The sequence below is a fragment of the Toxorhynchites rutilus genome, chromosome 3 (assembly GCF_029784135.1).
Source record: "Toxorhynchites rutilus septentrionalis strain SRP chromosome 3, ASM2978413v1, whole genome shotgun sequence".
Classification (NCBI taxonomy): Eukaryota; Metazoa; Arthropoda; class Insecta; order Diptera; family Culicidae; genus Toxorhynchites; species Toxorhynchites rutilus.
In genome coordinates, this window is record NC_073746.1 from 204641724 (window position 1) to 204664962 (window position 23239).

The window sequence follows — 23239 nt, forward strand, 5'->3', positions numbered from 1 at the left end:
AAACCCGTGTGGTTGTACGGCATCGGCATCGTGGACGTAACAAAGGAGGACAAGTTAAGGGAAAAGCAAAGTCTCACTCGAACCGTGCAGGTCTCCAGTTCCCTGTTGGTCGCATTCACTGATTGCTCCGCAAGGGTAACTAGGCCGAACGGATTGGTGCCGGAGCACCAGTATACCTAACAGCGATTATAGAGTTTCGGCCGTCGGAGTGCTCGAGTTGGCTTGCAAAGCTGCTCGCGACAATCAGAAAACCCGCATCAAGAACAGAGCAGCTTCGGTTCGGCGCTCATCAAGGCAACAATTAGTTTCAGTGAGTGGCAAAGTGTTTCTCCGGCACGTCGCATTAAGTGTAATTTACTGAACAATATGTCACAAGCTGGATGGGAAGAAATTTTCCAACTGTGAAAGCTATGGCGAGTGGCAAACGCAATAGCTAAACAGGAAGGTTTAACCGAACAAGATGGGAATATCGAGTGATAACAAAAACACAACACCAAAGGTTCTTTTCAGAACCATCAACATATTCATAAAGAGTACAGTAAACTAATCCATTTTTCAGGTAGATAGATAGGTATTCACGTAGGAGAAGAAAATAAAACAATATATTTGAAATATATATTTAAACAAAAGCTGTCCCCTTTGTATAGTCCTACGTCACTCCGGTTATGTCCCTGACATTACCCACCCGTCTTTTTTTTTTTTTTTTTGAACAGATGCCAATATTCGTTTTATTGTTTAATTCCGATAGTATCCAAAGTGCACCAAGCAAGAATTTTTATCAATGTTTTGTACTGAGAAACGAAGGTCTCATCGGTTGCGCTATTGTGGCTATTCTATACATAAAATAGTCAACACCCGCGCTTGAATATAATAGTCGACCATTCCAAGAGTTGGTCCCGTGTAACAAATACACTTCTAATCTTATTGCTTCCGCTATTTTTGTTTCTCTGGGTTACTCGCTGATTTCTAAGCCATAAAATTGTTCAGTTCTTTCACGTGCTTCCCGTTTTCTATTTGCAGTGAACTAAGTGTCTTGAAATACTCAGTTTGGTATCGAAAGGTCTGTTACAAAAATGACAGTAAAGTGTCACCCCATCTAGTTGGTGCAATTTGAGATGCTTCGCATAGTTGCTCCGATCCGAGAAACATTTGTTGCAGTGTTTGCATTTGTGTGGCTTATAATCGATGTGTCGGAGAAAATGATGCTTGTTTGATTTTATTCTTGGTTTTATTCATTCAATAACATTTTCCAAAAAATATTGAAATCTTATTTTTTCGGCTAAGGTGGGACATTCCTGGTGAATTTGGTCAGTCTAAATATGTGACATGGCTCGAGTCACAGATTTCCCAAAGTGGATGGCGTGACTCTAGTTGTCATGGGATGAGGTTGAAAGTCGTGTCCTTTTCTGATATCGACTTGTGTATGAAATAAAAGCTAAAGTGTGACATGACATTCAGAATAGTCCCAGAGACTGTGCTATCCGCGTCACTCGCGCCGCAGAATAATGGGGAGAGTATAAAAATGATATATTCACGTAAATCCCCAAGGGGGATGTGAGAAGAACGATGAGTCATCGGTGCAATTTTTTTTTCTCTGATTGCAATACTTCCAGGGATCGGAGGAAGGTGGGATCAATATTGGGAGTAAAACCAATGCAGTAGTACTAATAACTGCAAACATTTGCGAAACAAGTTGTCAAGCATCTCTAATGCAATTTGGACGACAGCGGTCGGCTGCACATTGCATTGTGGCCTCTCATTGATGCGATCTTAAACAGCATACAGTTACTCTGGTATTGGTGCACACATTTAAATCTCGCTGCTATTCCATTTACTTCAATGGATGTCGATTGCTCTCGGAATGGTATTTGTGTCTCAGTGTCTCAGTGGTGAAGTGTATCTCGCATATATACATATATGGAATAAATTTTTATGTTCTTTGAAATGTATAATTCTCCCGTTCAGTTCAGTCTAGGACACGACGTTGTTGTGCAAATACTGTATTTGACTTGTTCCTTTTCGAACGAGATCCAGTGTGAATGTGCTTCGCTGGAACATTTGACCATATCGGAATTACGATTTTATTTGTTTCTTGAGTGAGTTTTCTAGTGTGGAAAAGCGCATAAAGCGATATTAACAGAGCAGATTTTGTGGTTGGGTGAAGTGATTAGAGGCGAATGAGCTGCAAAGTTTGAAGCCTCTTACAAAACAAAGAAGAAGAAGAAGTGAAGTGATGGGAGTAATGAAATTGAATACTGCAGTTTGAACGAGGGCACGGCACTGATCCTCGGAATATCTGAACAACGTTTATACAGCAACTTGCGGGTAGTAGGCGTTTGAGAATGGATTACAGCTGGTCCGACTATGATTCAGCATCAACGTACTCTTGTGAATCCGTGAGTTTTTTTTTATTAATTGTACCAAACACCGTTTTACATTCATTGCAAGAAGGAAAGTTAATTCTAGAATAAAGCCTCGAACCAATACCGCATTGATATCCCCATGGGAGAAAAAGTGAGGTTTAATTAATTCGAATTTGTGTCTTCATTTCGTGCCCTATGCTTTTTTCCCTCTCCAGTTATAGTGTCTGTATTGAGCATTTACGCACAGATGCTCAGACGAAGTGGAGAAATAAAAAATAATGTGTAGGAGTATGGTGTGGTGTGCTGAATTGAAAAAACGCCGTATGTTGCCACAAATTCACTGTCATTGGAAAATAAAATGCTGTGTTTTGGTACACATCATTGCTTCAAATCTCTGTCAAAGAGCGGAAAAAGGATAAAAAATGAATAAAACCACCACCGTATGTGTGAGTTTAGTTCATTCATTTCTTCCAGTCTACTGCCTTGGCTGCGATAAGGTGTGTTGGATATACAATATTCAAAAACGAATGGTGGTAGGCTGTGCTCCAGGTTGCAATCGAGAAAACGACTGATTGAAGTTGTATAAAATGCAAGTATAAAAACAAGTTTTAAAAAGCAAACTTTCTTATCAGTTTGCTTTTTATAACACTAAAGGCCCATTTATACGTTGCTAGTAGCTGACTTCACAATGAGCAGCTACTGACCCGGTGAACTCGCTTGACAAATGGTTGACTCGCCTTGTCCGTTCACACAATGTGAGCTGCTGACAAGAAACCAGATACCACGACACGGGTTTACCAGAGATGCCAGGCGATTTTTCAAATGTCCATCAAATAGTCAGAAACAGCAATCAGGTCCGAATTTGTCAGATGATTGATCCGAAATCGGCTTCTTTATTGGCAGTTTTCATCTTAGGTTTTCAGTTGAATTTATCATTACACAATTTTATAGCGAAACACACGCTGGCCGTGTTTAAAAATACTTTGTGCTGAATTTATTTTATACTGAAGGTACTATCCGAAAAAAGCAGAAAGAAAAAAGGATTCGGGCCAGGAATTGGATGCAAAGAAAAGAAGCAACAAATACAATATTGAAGTAACTCTACAATGATGATCTCCGAGAGTACAGAGCAGTGTTGAGAATAACACCTGAAAAAGTGAGAAAACTGTTGGATTTAATTGCTCCACAAATATAACGCCAAGATACACTCATGAAGGATGCTAAACCTACAAGAGTGAAACTAGAAATGATGTGCCTTTCTTCTGGAATATCGTTCAGATTATTGTCGAAATTTTTTAAAATCTCGAAAGCATCCATAGCTAAAATAATTCCGAAAGTATGTGGTGCTCCAAATGGCAGTCTAAAAGATTTTTCAAAATTTGATTTATTTCGCCTTGACAGCAGCTTCGTGTACCAATTTGTGAAATAAAAATGTTAGTAGATTTGCAGGAGCAATTAATACGCCTCAAAAACTAAAATAATGAATGAAAATCTACTTTTTCTAAATCGAATATGTATTCTGTTTCTTAGAACAATACTTTTTTGCAAGTTTTGAGTGAATTTTGAATTAAAATCGTGCCCGATAATGATTTTATATTTAGATCCCCAAGAAAACTATTTTTAAAAAACGTGCCCCGTCAGCGTGCAAAACTAAATAATAACGATTCCGTTTAGAAACTATGAGGGTTTAATTTGTTCTTCCAATAATTTTCAAGTCTATAAATATCTTCGCATATTTTCAAATATCTTAAAAATAGAGAAATGTAAAGACAATGTCAAGATTTGGCATCCCTGATTCGAGCGCTAAAATCTGTTTTTGACGTTTTGAGGGATGCGAGTGCGAGTAAATTCAAAAAACTTTGAAGTAGCTCGCACACCGAATCACACATGACACTAGCTGGCATGATGTGTTCACACGGTGTGAGTAGCTGCACTGCAGTAACTGACTAGACCGACTCGTATGTTTACTCGCACCGTCTGAACCCGGCTTAAGTTTCGCTACTAACGACTACATAGTTGTTTGTCGTTTTTTCGATGCATGTGTAAAGTGAAATGTCTCTTATCAGTGCCCTTAAAGAATATAAAAAAAAAACAACAACTCGTGCTCGTGATTTTATTCTCGGAAAGCAAGCGATATTAGCATTATCACAAGTATTAAATGTTGAATAGCGCAATAAACTTTGATGATCTTCCGTGGCCGAGTGGTTAGTGTATCACACATATCATGCCGCGGATGTTTTGGGGTTCGATTCCCGTTCTAGTCGGGGATTGTTTTGTTCCATAAAGTAAATGCAATCAGATTTTGAAGGCAAAGACGCGCTCGAGGAAACTGCACGAAAATTTATTAGCAAAATATGGCCTAATATGGCTACGGACGACGGAACGTACTGCTTGGCTGTTTTCGATTTTATTTCTGTGAAATTTTATACCTAAAGTTCCTTGTCCGGCCAGCAATTTGCCGTTGTGAACTGAAAAGCTAAACTTTCGTCAGGATCAATGGTCTTACACTAATCATAATACCTATTAATGTATATCTGTTACATTGAACTATGGATAATAAAAAATATTTTTGGAATCCAAACAAGATTTTCGTGTCCGGATTTTTACGTGTTCCATCTATACGATGCAGGATTCAAGAGTAATCAACCTTTGCATAATCATGACTACTCTGTTGCGGTACCTACCTCCGCGAAGGGTGTAAGGGAACTACCCGCTGAAATCCATGCTAGAACAATTCGAATTCCCTGCAAATGTCACATTTGTTTTAGTTCGTGTGGCAAATCTTAATACTTGGTTACCTCGATAGCAAACATCGACTGGAGACTTTGGTTTAACGGTACATCGATTTCTTACCGTAGACCGCACAATCGAGACGGATATCCTCAATAATCGCACGATCTTCGGAACATACTTATAGTAGGTTATTGAGACAGATATGTTGATTGGGTGCTGGAGGGGCGTCTTCAGTTTGCAACTTACAGCCCAGTTTTTACTGCTCCTGTGCTAGATTCAGGGAATTGACACCATAGTGCACCTCACAGGCAGCGCGTGACAATATCGTTACGAGAATAGCGTATGAAGATATTCCTTCGCAACTTCTTCACTCTCATTAATTGCGAAATCCAGCCACCACCGATTGTTCACAATGTAGCTAATTTTCTCTCAGAATACTTGTGAAATGCTGAATTACGAACACAATTGTGATCGACATTCTTGGAGAAATTCTTTGTCCAAACATACAATCTCGATTTATGAGAAGTTATCACTAATATATATCGTCAGATATTTGTCATCTATAGTTCACTCCCGACAGTACTCACTTCACCATCTTCAGTTCTTAATTGAATACGATCTGTCGATGATCTAAGCATCTTTGGGGATTCCGGATCAGCTTCGACCTATTACCGTACCCCATATTTTTGATAAAAAGTACCAATAAGTAAATGGATTCACTGGACCTTTTCAAGGAAATTCTTACGCCTTCCATAAACTGCAGGAACCGTGTTCCGTTTATGTTGCTGAGCAGGCTGCAATCAACTTCGCATTGGGGATGATTTCCAACAAGCTTGCAGCCCATTATTTCATCTTTTCGCCTCAGTTCGATAGAGTCTCTTCGGTTGATGAAGCCCAGCACACTCATCTTATTTGCTCACAAGAGTGAGGTCGCAAATGAGGGTACTGCTTGAAAGATATTTTAAGATAATATTTGTATGGATTCCCTCACATTGCTCAATTCCTGGCAATTAGAAGGTGAACTCCCCGCAAAGCAGGGTCCCAAGAAAGACAATTATAGTTCCCTCTTGAGTTGAGAAACCGATTGTGACATTGGAGGTCTTGGGCGGTGGTTACATCCAATTATCCTAAATGTTTCTTCGAGAGTGTGGTTTAAGGTTTGGACGTAAGTTGTGACTTCATTCGTGTAAAGAGTAGACTTATGTCCAACCACTACTCGCCAGATATGCATCTCCACAGGATAAATCTTGTTGAAAGCAATGTCTGTCAGTATGGAAACGTTTACAATGGCATCGACCACGCAGTTTGGCATATACGGATAATTACGCAGCAAGAGAGCACCTTTTGAATACCCTTGAAGCCCAAGGAATATAATCCTATGTTCCTATCAGAGACGTGTTGGGAACTATCGACATCTGCTATATGTAATCGATCTATGTGTTTGTGAAAACAGTCAGTCGAACACTAGATGCTATCCCTGGTCATTATGTACAACTCTACGAAACGTGTCACACGCATTGTCAATTTTGCTATTTTGACCTCGAAGGTCCGATTTATGGCGATGTTCTTGATAACGTATGGTAACTTGCCTTCTACACTTGAATCTGCCAGCGTTATCAGAACTAGTGGGTTCCGTTTCGTGTTCCGTCCTGTCGGCTTTAGCTATCACCTCCCCAAGGTTCGAGAAACATAAATTGGTGCCCATACTCGACCGGAATGCGAAGTACCGGTAATCTGGTTTCAGTTTTCGGACAGGAAGATGGCCAGATGTCCCGTCGCCATTATCTCCAGAGCCTCGAATGTACAGAAGGTCAGGAAATTGGGTGGTAGCCTTCAACGGTGTTGCTGCACTGCTCGATTTTGAGTATGGATATTACGGTGCTATGTCTCCAACCCTGCTTTGACCAGAGTTCGTTGAAGACGTAGAGAAGAGTGGTTTACCCTAGCAGCTGTTTGAGCATCTTGTAGTCAACGCTATCGGGGCTAATAAACTCTCCCTTAGCGGAACCGTAGAGCACGGAAGTTCTTCGATATTGTAAGGTTTATCAAGATGACTCACCGGGACCACGAAGCTACTGACAGAACTAGTGTACACGCTTTGTCGCTGAATAAACCGGAGATAGAGGACAATCTCGCAAAATGTTCCCCGAACGTGTTTGCTGTATGTGTACTTTATATATAGTTTTATGATCTTTGATCACAAGCAATCCCATTGGGTGTTCTCTCTATTGAAAAAAAGATCACGCAGTTTATGGACGATCCCCTAAATTGAGGAAATACTGCTATAAATATAAAAGATTCTCTTTAGATAGAAATTAACAGATGATTGTGTTAGATTATCTTCTTCTTCTTCATAACAGTAATCAGAATCATCGTCATCTTTTCCTGATTCAACAATTGTTTTCTTCAATAGAAACATTGCTTCATCTGCAAGTTATTTACAATTACTTTTCTCCTTTCCAAAATAACTGTTTATTATTGGATATGTGGAGATAAGAAGATGATTGACTATATTATGATTAGAATTTTCTCGACTATTTGTACCAGTGCAATGTTCTTGGGCATATTTAATTATTTTATCACTCTTCTCTTGATCCTCACTCTTTCTATAGGTAATATTGCGATTTGAATAATTCTATAGCCATGAAGTAAAATTCTGTGCATATCAGTAGTCATATTGTATCAAGAGTACAGATCAACGTAACGGTTTGCTGTATCGATACAGTAATTGTTAATTTTTGCTGAATCTATCTGCTCGGAGCATGAAATTTCTATAAGAATTTTTCGAAATCGTTTAATCAATTCTAAACCCATGCCAGTTATTTCGGAACTTGTTTCGGGTTCGCAAAAAATAGAAGTGGGTTATATCTTTGATATAACCGCAAGGTAGGCGTAGGACTAGCGTTGACTTGGCAATAAATAAGTAACAAGCATATAAATCTTAAACATTTCATCTTTCGAATAAAGTATGATAATCACCATTTCGTTTAGCCGGAAAAGAATTATTAAAGCTGAAAGGGGGAATCGATTCATCCTCGGAAACACACTGCGCAAATAATACCCACTCCCCAAGCCCCGACAATTGGAATTGTCGTTGATCCGGAGCAGGATTATTAACATTCGAGAAGGAATGGATTCCTCCTCGGAATTACACAGCAAAAATAAGTCCCAACGATTCCAGCTTCCCATTAACGACGATCGATTGCAACATTCGTAAACAAATAATTTTATAACGCTACTTTCATGAATGTGATTTCTTCGATATGTAATATAATATCTACTTCGATAATATCCACTACTCCATATCATATCGTGTTCTCCACTATCAAATCCATAGTCAATGGCACCCTTCGGTATAGAATTATCATCGATCCCTCGGTTTTCGCTGAACGCTCCTTTCGGTCCGCAGAACAGAAATGGAATTGAAAAACGGCAAACGTGAGATAGAGATGTTGGAGGTCGAAATGAGATTGGCAGAAAACTTTGAAAAAAAATTGAATTGGAAAAGAAGAGCATAATGTACAGGTATCCGAGTTCTACCATCCTCATCTTATATCGCCGCATCAACTGAATGGATTTCCAGAGTGTGTGCTAGTTTATATACGGCTTCAATAATCTGTTTTCAAGGCAATTTCGAAGCTATTGGAACAAGTCTTCGGGATAATAGTTAACAATCATATAACTCGTGGACATTTTGTCTTTCGAATGAAATGATTATCATACCACTCGGTCCAGCCGGAAAGGAGGTTTTAACGTTCAAAATCTTGCAGTCCAGTATCACTCTCTCGTTTTCGAAACATTGAACTTACACCCCGGTACAGAAATGAGACCTATTCTAGTTTTGAAGCTTTCCTGAATGTGAAAATACAATTGGGCTGGGCTAAAATACCAATATTTTCTTACCTGAATTTTTTTGGTAACATGTTTCGTGTGTTTCGAACCCAGATTTTCGCCAGCACTTGAATTCCAGAGGATATGGAATATGAATCACCAATTCGAAACAACGAGAATAACGGGAATGAAACAATGCCTTTACTGCATTTAATCATTATCTCCAAGAGCTTTAACTCATTAATTTCTTTCTCTTTTTTATAATTCTTTCATGATAAATTTTGGGATGTTTAGCCCAAATTTATATTTTATTCTCTAGAGATTACTCCAATACGAAAATGTTCATCAATGTATTTTTGATGTATGTAGTTACAACCGTTTTAAACTGCGGCAACAAAACTTTTAAACCGGTTTTCTACAAAAAAATCACTTTTTTCATTGTTTTTTTTGTCGGGCCTAATATGATCAAATTTTACAATATCTAATGAAAGAGATTTGATTTGTATAGTTTTTCGAAAAACTTTTCCGTTGACGCCACTAAAATCTAAGCTATCATTGAAGCTCCAGAACGTTTCAATGTGATTTACTTTCGTCCAAAAAATTGTCAAAAAACGTCAATATGCCAAGCTATGAGAGGTTATAAAAAAATCAGATTTGATGATATTTGGGATTTAAGCACCTGAATATTATAGCAGGAAAGGAAAAATACTACAAAACAGCTGAGGCAATTATCATTCTTCGCCTAATGGCCAGCGATTCCCCATTAGGCTAATGGGGGTAAGATGGACAGGTGGTTGATTTGTATAGTTACATTATGAATATCAATTTTTTTTGGTCATGAGAACCTATTCTACAATATTTAAACCTTTCTATGACAATTAATAGTGATCAAAACTGAAAAGGGAAACAAAAACCAAAAATGCAGCATGATTCCTTGTGTGGATGTAGTTTGTGCGGCACGAACGATAAACTTCTACGCTTCGTATATTACAAACCTGTCCATATTCCCTCCCTTCATGTCCATATTACTCGCATCGAAAAAAATTTTGTACTTTTTGGTCTGTTTTAATTTCAGTACAAAACATTGAAAAACACATTTAGACGATTATTTCGAAAAACAGTATATTGAATTGTAAGAAACTGCATTCATGTTTTGGGAAACATGAATTTTCAAAGATACAATTGAAGTTCTTCTTAACATGTCCGTCTTACACCCACTTCCCCTACATATTGAGAAGAGGTGTATGCTACATTTCTATTCAATTCCTTGGAATACGAGTAATCCATTTTAGTATTTTCAGAAACTCACGGTTGGATATACGTTTTGGTACGGTAGTACCCTTGGGTCGAACTTTTTCAAATATGCCGTGAATGACAAGCATATCGTGAAATGTTCACTGATTTTTTTTTCTTTTCCAAAAATGATTAAAACGAAGACGATGACACATGAATAAAATTCCCTTCAACCTAATTCGAGTCTAAATGAATTTATTTTTATGTCCGACATCAACTCAACAATGCAACTATCGATAGTTGGTATACATCATTCGTGTTCTAGCACATCATGAATCACTTTTTCTTACTCAACACCCGAGACTTGACTGCAGCGCAGTGGGATCGTATAAAAATAAACTTCCAATGAAAATTGCTGCATATTCGAAATTGGATGCAATTTCAGGTATTTTTGTGTTGTGGTTTGTTGGGGAGTTTACGTTTGAAATTCGTTCGAAATGTTTAGCTTACCCGACAGCAGCACAGCTTAAACACCACTTGGCTAATAGCAGTCAGGAGCCAGCAACTCCGTAGGTTGTTGTGTGCTAGTTTGAATGCCATGTTATATTTACTTCGCTCTTATATATGACAACACTGTGTGTGGATTGAGCAAATAAAACAAGCATTGATGTAAGCGTTATACGTGGTTGGAAGTTTCAACAAACGGAGTTACATTCAGGCTTCCTAAGGTTACGACTGAGAAAAGTTGGACGAGAAGGCTATTTGTTCTGTTTCTGTTGGATCCATTCCGAGAATTATATTTGCAAAATAAAATTAACGATGTAAGTTCATGAAAAATAACGGTCTATGCAGAATAAATAGTCAACATGTGAAATATCTTCCAGCAAGATTTGTAATTGGAAATGTCCGCTTTTTTTCAAACGGAAGCTTTACCTATGATTGTTTTATCGGTCACACATCAGCCTCGTGGCACGTATAAATACGTGTATACATTTATAGAGTGCTGCTGGCAGAAGAAAATATATACATATATATATATATATATACACTTCCGTTTGGTTGCCGGTGTCGCCTGTTTTGATTGTTAACGCGTTTCCAGTTCTATATATAAGAATATCATTGTTTACCTTTTCCGATCTGACTGACATAGCTCTTCGACAGCTTTCCAAATATGAGTGTTACTTCCTGCAATGAACTGGGTATGCACCGTTCTTCATATGCATTTGAAACTGGAAAAGACTGAGACCCAACCAGCGATCATGTGCGCTACTAGCGTATGCTAATTATTTTTTTAGGAAACCATCATACATTGTATAAAAAATACATTCTATAGTCAATGAAGGAACGATTAAGCATTCAGTCAGTGTACACCTAAGCCTTTCCTTTTTCCGGTCTTCACGTGATGTCACACGTGGTTTGACTTTGAGCGAACTGAATGCAATTGTTCTTCTCGTGATCCATTCACTGTTGACAATTAAAGGGTATGAACAGGGGCTATAAGTGTAATCATCAACGTTGAGCGGTCACAAGTGTTCTTGAAAACACTTCAGTAAACGTAGTACTTTCCACTGCGGGCAGGCAAAAATGCTCAAAGACGAACAGTAGTGAAGCGGTTAATGTGTCCGATATGATGCCACTGTTGAATTTGAACTTGAAATCGTCGTTCGACGGAGTTGTGTGCTTCTAACAACTCACGGCATATTCATGATTTTTGATTTTTTTTGGTTTTATTTCAAAATGAAAAACGAAACTCTTAAGTGGCAACCATTCTTATTTCGGTAATTACGTATTAGTGTCACAGGAGCCAAAATTCATTGGATAGCAATTTTATGCTTTCGTACGGGCATTCAGTAACGATAGATGGACACTTCGTCTCCATTACATTGACTCTAGAATAAATTTCATTATGGAAAAATAAATTCATAATGAAAGTTGCGCTCCGGTGGCGTTTATTTTTAAATATAGCAAATCCCAAATACGCATTTTCGTAGCACTAAAAAATAACAAAACAGTGCAAACAACAATACAAAAGTTAACTGAGTGCCTATGCGGATAATAAAATTTCTAACTATTGAATTCGGGTCTTGCGATGCTAATACGTAAGTACCCATATTTATTACGTTCCGAAGGGAGCCAGTTGCATCCGACACTCCTGTGTTGGTCCCTCTAGACTAGCCATTCGAAAAGCCTCCGTTTTGTTGGGTGTATACCATTCCGCTCGAACGTTTGAATGAAGATTTGTTTTTTTCATTGAAAGAACTATACTGGCATTTTAAAAGCGAGTGCGAGTGGACACTTATGGTGTTCATCTCTTGGATATTTTTCAACTGAAAATTATTGATTTATATTTATATATTGATTATCTAAGTTCGAAATTTACATTTATTTTCATACAGTTTTGTTCATACTCCGAATACTTAAGCTTTGTTGGCCATTTAGCAGTGTCTTATTACTCAAAATGGTACTGTTTCGCGAAATGAATTTGATTTTTGGATACTGTAGAGCCTTTTTTCACTTGATTACAATAAAATGGATTTACAGATACGCATTCATGGTTAAAACTATAAATATGTTCAATTACATTTGTCTCAAATTATTTAACATTATTTAAATACTCATTTTAATGAAGATTTCTGCATAAAAGATCATTTGTTCATCCATTTACAGTAGCTTCTTATCTTTTGTAGCACTTAACATTAAAACATCAAACAAAATTGTTAAAGCAACTACAAAAACTGAAAAATTCACGTTGCTTGTTTTTTTACCGAGTTTGCTAACTCAAACATTTTATCACTGGTTTTGATAGCCACTTTTTTGCAAATGTTTAGTATTAATAATATAAATAGGCTGAACAAATAGTTCAGGGTTGAAAACGGGACACGCGAACCAAAAAATAAAAAAATAAACAAAAAGAGGTCATATTGGGGCTGCAACTTAATTCGATTGGTATTTTTTGTATGAAAAGTACATACAAAACAACGCAGCGATTTGTGAGAAACTACTTCGAAGCGGAACCAATTAAACCACTACGGACTGTATTATATTTATTTATTTCGCCCCTGAATTCGAAGCTGTTTTGACGAACGTAAACCTCGTGTATTTGGTACGGTGCATATAATGGATCGAAATTGGCTGCAGGTTATTTTTGAAGTTGGTGTTGAATATTAAAAAGGTATTTAAGGATATTTCGAAAAACCATATTTTCCATATATGGCTGAAGGAAACCATACAATACTGGCCAAAAGTTATCCGGAATTCCAACAGCTCAGATGACTATTCGATATAGGCGTGTGTTCATGTAAAGATCTGTGGAAACTTGCCAAATTTGCTCATCAGATGCAATTACAATTGCTCGGCTGGCGCTGATCTGATCCAATGTAAACAGTGAATCGCGTGCTTTTGTGCTTAGCAGGGACCCATCCCTGAGTTCTCCAGTTCTTAATTAGTGGGCTCACTAGAAGCGGATCCACTAATACAAAAAGATAGCTTTTAATTTTAAATACACTTTTTTTAATTAAAAAATGTCTGTCAGCCACCTTGTTTCAGTTCCCTCTGTTGGGAATTATATCAACAACAGGGGGACTAAGGAACATGGTAAAATAATTCAATTTGCTGCATGCGTTGCTGCTATACGTACTGCGGCTAATGCTAACCCATACTAAATTTCAGACGTCTGTCATGTGTAACGACGACGAATCCTCGCTCTGGAACATATCGATTTCGAAACAAACGCATGCGCTTTAAAGTTTCCCTAACAAAAGTGCCGTTGTGAAAATGAATCAGTGGAGGAATAGAGTGCCCAGATGGAATATTAAAAAAAAACAAAACGATGCACTCTCATCATCATGAACACATAGGTTCATGATACACACGAGAGGTGAAAATCATTCTTGTTGGAAATAAATCTTCGACAGGTCAGTTGAAAGTAATGTGGACAGATACCGGAAGCAATTGTCCGAGCGAGAATTTAATTCCAAATATTATTCGCATTTTTTTTTTTTTTTCTATTTTATAGTGACTTTCAACACATTTCGGCTGGTTCGTCACTTTTACTTCCATTTTTTGGAAGAATGTCGGGAGTGAGAATTGAACTCGTGATCTCTGCGTGAGAGGTATGGTTGTTACCACTACGCCAGATCGCCTCCTATTATTCGCAATATAGTGATAACATTGATCATTTAACTGCATACAGTGTAGTGTCTTCCACGCGCAGCAAATACTGATGCGGCTACAAAGATTGTTAAACGTTAACACTTTAAGGTACTGAGGAGCATCGCATGAGGGGAAAACTCAAAAAGAAAAATATTTCTCTTCACTTCGCTCGCTGCCGCTGCTGCATATTCGACGGGGTGGCAATTCCGGTCACGAATCACTGTTTATTTGAATCGGCTCTGTGTCGTAAGATTATTCTAAATCAAACCACGCGCTCTAAACGCGTCAGGCGGCGAGGGCATATAGGCTAGCCTGTTTCGTGGCCTGCTTTCATTCATACTTATCAAGAGATGCTGTTCCATGCCATCAAAGGGCGAGAATGGTGAAAAAGTAAATTACTACTGCACGGAAGCTCCGAGACGTTTCAATGTTAATTTCATTCCACATACGATGAAATTTGTACGAGTCTGTTCGGAAAATTCACTGCCTTATGGATGAAAAACCAGATGGTTAGATCGGGGAAATCATTAGAACTGCAACGGTATTGGTGGACTTGTGAAAGATTATGTGTGCATTCCAGTTTGCGTGTATTATGTAGCAGTTTATATTGAGTGGAATGAAGCGTCGAGACAAGCTTTTTAATAGTGGTTAAAATGAACGGCTGGTGTATGTGATGCTTCGCGGTTTTCGACATTTCGAATTAGAGATTTTCAATGAAAGATTTTCGGGATGCTTGTCAGTAGTTGTGATTTTTCTGGGTTGTCCGTATGCAACTCAGCTCTACTGTCCTCCCCATTGCTGGTGCAGTTGAACAGTGACATTTTATTATGCTAGACTGTGAAAAAATACTTTTCTTGGCGTGAATAGTGTGATAGATGGGTACCAGTGAAAGAGAGGAGTTTATTTACCCATAAATAAACATTCTCAGAGTGTTGAAAATGTTTACCGGTTTACTGATTAATCAATTTCCATTGACTACGTACAACGTCATTCAGTGAGAGTTTACAGCTTTACTACACATAGATAATTATATAATTAGGGTATAAGCGTAGAAATCATAAATAAGTTTTTCATGGATTTTTACTGTTCTTACTGTTTGTATGCACTACGCACAATCTCTAATATGAAACTCATGCATCTAAAGTATAGATTGATAGTACAGTCATTTGCATATCCGGCTTAGCAGCAAGCACACCGTCAAATGAATGTTAGGAGAATAACTCAACTATTCTTTCTTCTGTCGCTTAGGATCCAGAATCATTCACGATCTCTAGTTGCGCTTAGAAATGTGTTGAGGGCAATCGGGATGAATACTTGGACAATGATGCCGCCAAAATACAATTCCAACCAAAAAATTGGTTGGTTATTCTTACTTTTCTTATATGGCACTAACGTTCCTAGAGGAACTTCACAGTCTCAACGTAGTATCATTTTTATTAGTAAACCCAAGTTTTTTCACGCGGTTTTTTTCACGAGGTTTTTCACGCGGATTTTCCAATTAACTCTGTTTTTTTACGCGGATTTTCGGATTGACGAAAAATTTCCCCGACTAGAACGGGAATCGAACCCGAACCCCCGACATGTTGAGTTTTGATGCTAACCACTCGGCCACAGGAGCACCGCTGGGTTATATCTATGATATAACCGCAAGGCTGATGTGGGACTATCGTTGGCTTAGTAAACATTTGTTTGTATTGATTAAATTATTGGTTGAATGGAACAATTTTCGAATTCAATTGAATTCAACATGTTTGTTGTGTAAGTAAAGAATTTGAACAACCGCCATGTAATGTAAGGGATCACATGCAATGCCAATTTTCCCAGGCATTTTGGTTTTTTATGTCTTTTTTATGTCGGGCGTTTAGATAGCGCATTTCACATTTTACAGTTATTGAATTGTTTATCTCAGGAAAAAAATAATATTTTATTAATTGTGATGGATGCGTAGAAATATTTCCTATCAATTGATGAAAACATCTTTCCGATCTATTGAGAAATGCTCGAGTTATAAGCATTCGAAGTCATTCATTTTTCCTGCATGTTCTGTGTTTAGATTTCCATTTTACTCCCCATGTATTCCAGTTAGACGTAATCCTACGTCAAATGAAGGTTATTATTATTTTCGTAGCAGCAACACTCAAATCGGAATTTCTAATGCTAACTGGATCTGAGACATCTTTACAATGTATTTAGCAGGATTGAGAGCATTTTCGAGCAGTAGAAATACAGTATTGTAGAATACGCATTGTTATCCACCACCTACGAGAACTACCTGTTGAGGATCAACATGATCGTTAAACAGAATACATTGCGCTTTTGTATATTCGTGACGAAACGGGGAACTTTCTCTCACGTCACGCGCAACCTTCAATGTTTTCCAGATTAATACGAATCCCGATGTCTCTAACATGTTTGCTATGTCCTTTGGGGGCGTGTTCAGCAAAGCGTCACATGTACCAAAGAGCTACTGTTTTGCTCGCACGTTCACGCAACATTAATCTACCTTTCATTCAATTTTCCGAAGATGAAGTAATAAAAGCCATAGATGGCCTAGACATCAAAAGAGGACCTTTGCTGCAGAAAAACTGCTCCAAAGAACTCATGAATCTCATTGTGCTTCAAGAACTAACATTTCCAGCAGCTTGGACAACAGCTTGCTTCGTTCTTGTTCATAAATCTGGGAACTGTAAGCCTAATTGGTTACGTGTCCGCTACTAAGCGAACGATAATGATAACTCATAACTCTCAATTGACCATCTTTGTGTGTTATTCTAGCTACTACGTCCATGCAACAATCATCATGTGATGATGATCCCAGCTTCTCACTTCACATGCTGTCGCTGCATCGGTAATTGGTGCTATTAATAACACAACAATGGAAGCCCCATATTACCCGCTGTGTATGGTCTAACTGTTAACATTCGAAAAATTGTAATAATTCTTATGCCGAAAAATGCGACAATGTGTAATTTACAACACGTGTATCTATAAGATAGGAATACTCTTACGCCTAAATGGCTACTGTGTAATATACAAACAAAATTATCGTAAGATGAAAAATGTACACGAATAAATTCGGCTGCTCTGTTGCAGCTGAATGTTCAATGAGTTAAAGAGCCTAATAAAATAAACAGATGAGATAGAAAAAAAATACATCATCAATCTGTGATCTCGGAGGCAGGATGGATACGAAGCTCAGATTCAACGATGACGTGGGCGTGTAATGATCGTCAAAGCTTTTTCTGTGCTGGAATTCATTCACCGTCATGCGGTACGAATTCACCGATATTCATGCTTTGAAGATATTGTACTGCTCGTTTGTTTCGTTGTCCATGTCTTGCCGATCGAACGGGCGCAGATTTTTTTTATTTGCTTTAAGAAAACTTACATGGAATAATCCAGTTGATCCGTATTTCGACCGGTGCAAGTTAACATGAGTGGAATCATGATTGAATCCCATCAAACGTCAAGCTCATTTTTCTCGAAATCATAAAAATGTCACTTGGTCCGGTCTGATTTATGATATTGAACGATCGGAAAAAAATCATCAATGAGTAATTCACGATTTATCAGTAGCACTCCAGTACAGATGCCGAAATGATATGGTTCAAAAATACATAAACACCAGACGACATGGAAAACGATGCAAACCGAACAAAATTGCATCAATGTGTGCGATATCTATCATTTATAAAATGATCATGGTTTGAATTATAGAGGCTTCAGAATTGCACAGATTATTCGCCTTCAGCCATGAAAAAGACTCGGCCTTGAGAAAGGCCATTTGGAAAGCCTCGCTGCCGTCTAGTCGCTAACTATACGACTGACGAATCTTGAATCCTGTGAGATCACAATAGCTTGTAGATCTCAATAAATTGAAAACAGGCGGAGTTTAATATATTTCATGAAAACGTGCCCCGTTGACCACAGTTTGAGTATAGCTGGTTTAACTCAATCAAAAATCTCAAACAATTGATTTTCGACAGAGATATCGACAGACGTTCATAAATTTCATTTAAAAATTACTGGAAAATCAGAGAATATCAAGGATTTTTTTCGAGTTTTCAGTCAACACCCTGTTAAATTTGTTTTAATTGCACAACATAAAATAAAATAAACAGATGAGATAGAAAAAAATACATCATCAATCTGTGATCTCGGAGGCAGGATGGATACGAAGCTCAGATTCAACGATGACGTGGGCGTGTAATGATCGTCAAAGCTTTTTCTGTGCTGGAATTCATTCGCCGTCATGCGTACGAATTCACCGATATTCATGCTTTGAAGATATTGTACTGCTCGTTTGTTTCGTTGTCCATGTCTTGCCGATCGAACGGGCGCAGATTTTTTTTTATTTGCTTTAAGAAAACTTACATGGAATAATCCAGCTGATCCGTATTTCGACCGGTGCAAGTTAACATGAGTGGAATCATGATTGAAAAATGCAACACGCAACGATTCTTTAAACAAGAATATAAAGAGGTTGTAGATGGATCTGAATGCCAGATTGTAGGGATGTAGAGGAGAAGGAGTTGGTAATTCGTTAAATTACATTTTTGCGACTCTCTCAAGCATCAGATGAACTTGTAGTTTTTGAAAATGGCAATCTTTGAACAAACTTCTTCTGTTGTCGATGGACAGCACCAACGTGAATTGGTCATTTTACGTGAAGTGCAATTAAACTTTCAAAAAGGAGAAGAAAATCTTTGGGATTTAAGTGCAATCCACAATATTGTACACGATGCTTTCAAGAATGGATAGATTCAAAAAACTCATCAAAAGGAAATTATCTTTGTATATTATTCAGTTAGAAAAATATATTCTATACTTAAACCCACTTTTATTTATTTTCTTTCAGGGTCTAGAGATTTCCAACCCAATCGTTTCATCGTCTGTGGCCGCCAGACTGCGCCCGAAAAGTAACATTTCAACCGAACGTACCGACTCATATCGCTTCTCGATGGCGAACCTAGAGGAAACACACGAAGCCGAGCTGGATGCAATCCTGGGCGAGCTTAACCTGTTGGAACAGCGTGGTGAACTACGACAAGGCAGGAGCCACAGTCGGAGCAATTCAACCATTTCTGCTGCCACAAATACAACGATTTCTTCCGAGAGCGGCTGTAGTAGTGTTCCGGACAGTACCGCAAGCATAAGTTCTTTGCGCGAGCCGAGAACTGACAGCCCGGACAATGATTCCGCCTTCAGCGATACTGTTTCGCTCATGTCGAGTGAGTCATCCGCGTCCAGTAGCGTTAGTTCGCACACGAAAAATCCTCACCAAGGTAACCAAGGTGCTTTGGACACGGGAAAACAGGCTAAAATTCATCTGGCGCTACAGAAGCTGGAGCAAGCTACCGTGAGGCGCCTTTTCGTAAAAGCTTTCTCGGCTGATGGGGCGTCAAAGTCACTGCTCGTAGATGAAACGATGATTTGCGGGCATGTCACTCGGTTGCTGGCCGATAAAAATCACGTGCAAATGGAGCCAAACTGGGCTATCGTTGAACACCTGCCGGAATACCAGATGGAACGTTTGTTCGAGGATCATGAGCTTCTGGTTGATAACTTGATGATGTGGAGTAGAGATTCAAAAAATAGGGTAATGTTCCTACAGCGCCCGGATAAGGTGTTTCTGTTTAAATCTCCTGAGCTATTCCTTCCTGGAACACAGATGGCACCAGGGAGTGACCACGATGAACACACAAGGTATAATGATATCAGTTTTATCTATAGATCATCACATATTAGAATCTTGAAAAGGTGTTTGCTGTTTTTCAACAAATGGCGCATTTGTAAAGCAGGCTTGAGTTATTTTTAATCATTTTTTTACTATGACAAACATTTCGAGTTTCAGAATTTTTGTTATGACTTATGGCAATCGTGCTCTGTTGGAAACAACATGCAGATATTGGTTGAGACATTCTATTAGGTTGTAAAGAAAGTTCTTGCGGTTTTGACGTAGGACTACGTCTAACCGGAAGATATAGGGGGTGAAATGGAAATCTAGGCACTGAACAAGTAGGAAAAAATGCAAGATTTGGAACGCTTATAACTCGAGCATTTCTCAATAGATCGCAAAGGTTTTTGCATCAATTGATAGGAAATATATCTACGCATCTATCATAACGAATAACATTTCATTTTTCTTGAGATAAATAATTGAATAATTGTGAAATATCAAGCGTGGTCAAAATGCACTATGTGCCCATTTTTGATTGGTCCATTTTGTGCTCCTCAAATCGTACCGACCAAAACGGGCAACCAGAGCAGCAGCGAAATAGAATGAAGCTCGATTGGAAAAGAAAAAGAAAAAAATGAACGAAACATTGGTCGCAGTCTCACACATGCGTAATTCTCGAGCCAGCCAGTCAGCTTTATAATCCCCGCTCCGCTGCCGTAACGATCATTCTCATTCAAACCGTACACCACATCGGTTCGCATCACAACACATCAACAAACCAACCCAAGCAGCCATGTCTGGACATGGTAAAGGAGGAAAAATGAAGGGAAAGGCAAAATCCCGCTCGAACCGTGTTTAGTTTCGGCCGCCGAAGTGATCGAGTTAGCTGGCAAAGCTGCTCGCGACGATAAGAAAACCCGCATTCGGAACAGAACACATTTGGTTCGGTGGACATCAAGACAACAGGCAGTTGCAGCGAGTGGCGAGTGGCAAACGCAATCGCAAAACGGCATCAGGTAGCAGAAGAAAAAAGTTTGTTCTTTATACAAACTGCTTTGGTGGCAAATCCAGAACAAGGCGGCATCGAGGGCATTCGAAATGGTTCTTTTCGAAACCACGAGTACTAAGTTGTCTAAATTGGAACCATTCCATAAAACAAGGCGCTTTTCAGGGCCATTAAACCTTCCAAAAAAGAGTTTACGAAATACAGTTCAATGCTTTCTAAAACATTATCTAAAATAAAAATAAAACACAAATTGATTTTTTCATAATTTGTTTGCCAGGATCTGATGAGTATGTGAATTTGGCAGTTGTTCTGAGCTTATTGATAGTTGGGGACTTTCCTGATTATTCAATTTTCACCAATTCTTAAATTGTTTCCAGATTGAAAGTACAGCAATTTACAATTAGTTCGACAGTTAGCTAATTGGACGGACATGTAATGCGACTTATTTAGTTGGACATTTTTGTAAACATAGAGATCCAAATTATGACCCCACATTGAAAGTCGACACTGTACCACTGTCATCGCAAATGTTCAATTACAGGTTAAAATCGCCTCCAATGCGACACTGAGTGGCGCTTTGACACGTCGCATTGAATGTGATTTACTGTACAACATGTCACAAAGCTGGATGGGATGAAATTTTCCAACTGTGAAAGCTGTGGCGAGTGGCAAACGCAATCGCTAAACAGAAAGGTTTAGCCGAACAAGATGGGGATATCGAGTGATAACAAAACAATAAACTCTTTAGATTGAAGATAATTTTGTGATCCTGAAAAGGACCCTTTTTAGCCTGCATGTGAATCCAACGAGCGAACAAATCGTAATGAATGTATTTTTTTGCCATCGCTCCCTTTTAACGCTCATTCGTTCGTCTCGTTGGACTCGCCCCTCTGGCTGAGTCTGCCGATTTGTCTCTATTCTGTGAGTGTGTACCGCTAGAGTATAAAACACGCGGACCCCAAAAAAATATCGTATTTTCTTTCAAACCGTAAACCCGTGTGGTTGTACGGCATCGGCATCGTGGACGTAACAAAGGAGGACAAGTTAAGGGAAAGGCAAAGTCTCACTCGAACCGTGCAGGTCTCTAGTTCCCTGTTGGTCGCATTCACTGATTGCTCCGCAAGGGTAACTAGGCCGAACGGATTGGTGCCGGAGCACCAGTATACCTAACAGCGATTATAGAGTTTCGGCCGTCGGAGTGCTCGAGTTGGCTTGCAAAGCTGCTCAAGACAATCAGAAAACCCGCATCAAGAACAGAGCAGCTTCGGTTCGGCGCTCATCAAGGCAACAATTAGTTTCAGTGAGTGGCAAAGTGTTTCTCCGGCACGTCGCATTAAATGTAATTTACTGAACAACATGTACAAGCTGGATAGGAAGAAATTTTCCAACTGTGAAAGCTGTGGCGAGTGGCAAACGCAATAGCTAAACAGGAAGGTTTAACCGAACAAGATGGGAATATCGAGTGATAACAAAAACACAACACCAAAGGTTCTTTTCAGAACCATCAACATGTTCATAAAGAGTAAACAGTAAACTAATCCATTTTTCAGGTAGATAGGTAGGTATTCACGTAGGAGAAGAAAATAAAACAATATATTTAAAATATATATTTAACAAAAGCTGTTCCCTTTGTATAGTCCTACGTCACTCCGGTTATGTCCCAGACATTACCCACCCGTCTTTTTAACCATTAAATTTAAACAAACATGACTCCACTTAGAATAAACGTTATTTATCGAAATAAGAACCATTACAATCAACACATTTCTGCCAACGAGAAATGAATTTATTTATGCCGCTTGAGTAGAAGTCCGGCTCTTTGGAGGCCACGAAAGCTTTGAAGATGTTCATTGCATAGTCTTGGAGGAAGTTGTCGAGATACTTGAAAAAGTGCTAGTCGGTGTGTGAGAGGTCCGGTGATTAAGCTGGATGAGGCAAAGTCTCGTAGCCCAATTCGTTCAACTTCTGCAGGGTCGGTTGTGCGACGTGCGGCAGGGCGTTGTCGTGGAGGAGAATTGGTCCCTTCATATTGACCAATCTCTGGCACATACGTCGGAGCTTCTGGTGCATTTCGTCGATTTGTTCTCCGCTGTAATCGATTCGCCCGGATTCAGAAAGCTGTGATGGATGACACCGGCTACAGACCACCAAACAGTCACCATAACCTTCTTTTGGTGAAGTCCATCCACTGAGCCGAACATCGTCGATTGTCGTAGAGGATCCATTTCTCATCACACGTCA

At 38.8% G+C, this 23239-nt stretch overlaps 1 protein-coding gene across 3 annotated transcripts in view; it reads left to right on the plus strand.

The window, feature by feature from the left end:
* Positions 1–23239, plus strand: part of LOC129775227 (ras-associated and pleckstrin homology domains-containing protein 1) — an 85927-nt gene that overhangs the window by 46328 nt on the left and 16360 nt on the right. Inside the window, exons 1-2 of one of the 3 annotated variants that reach the window (XM_055779664.1) lie at positions 1961–2396; positions 19171–20018. In XM_055779664.1, the coding sequence (XP_055635639.1) occupies positions 2343–2396; positions 19171–20018 (902 nt within the window). In that variant the 5' untranslated portion in view covers positions 1961–2342. Of the gene's footprint in view, positions 1–1960; positions 2397–14668; positions 15307–19170; positions 20019–23239 lie in introns of those variants that run through there. The other 2 variants (XM_055779665.1, XM_055779663.1) reach the window with 2 other exon arrangements.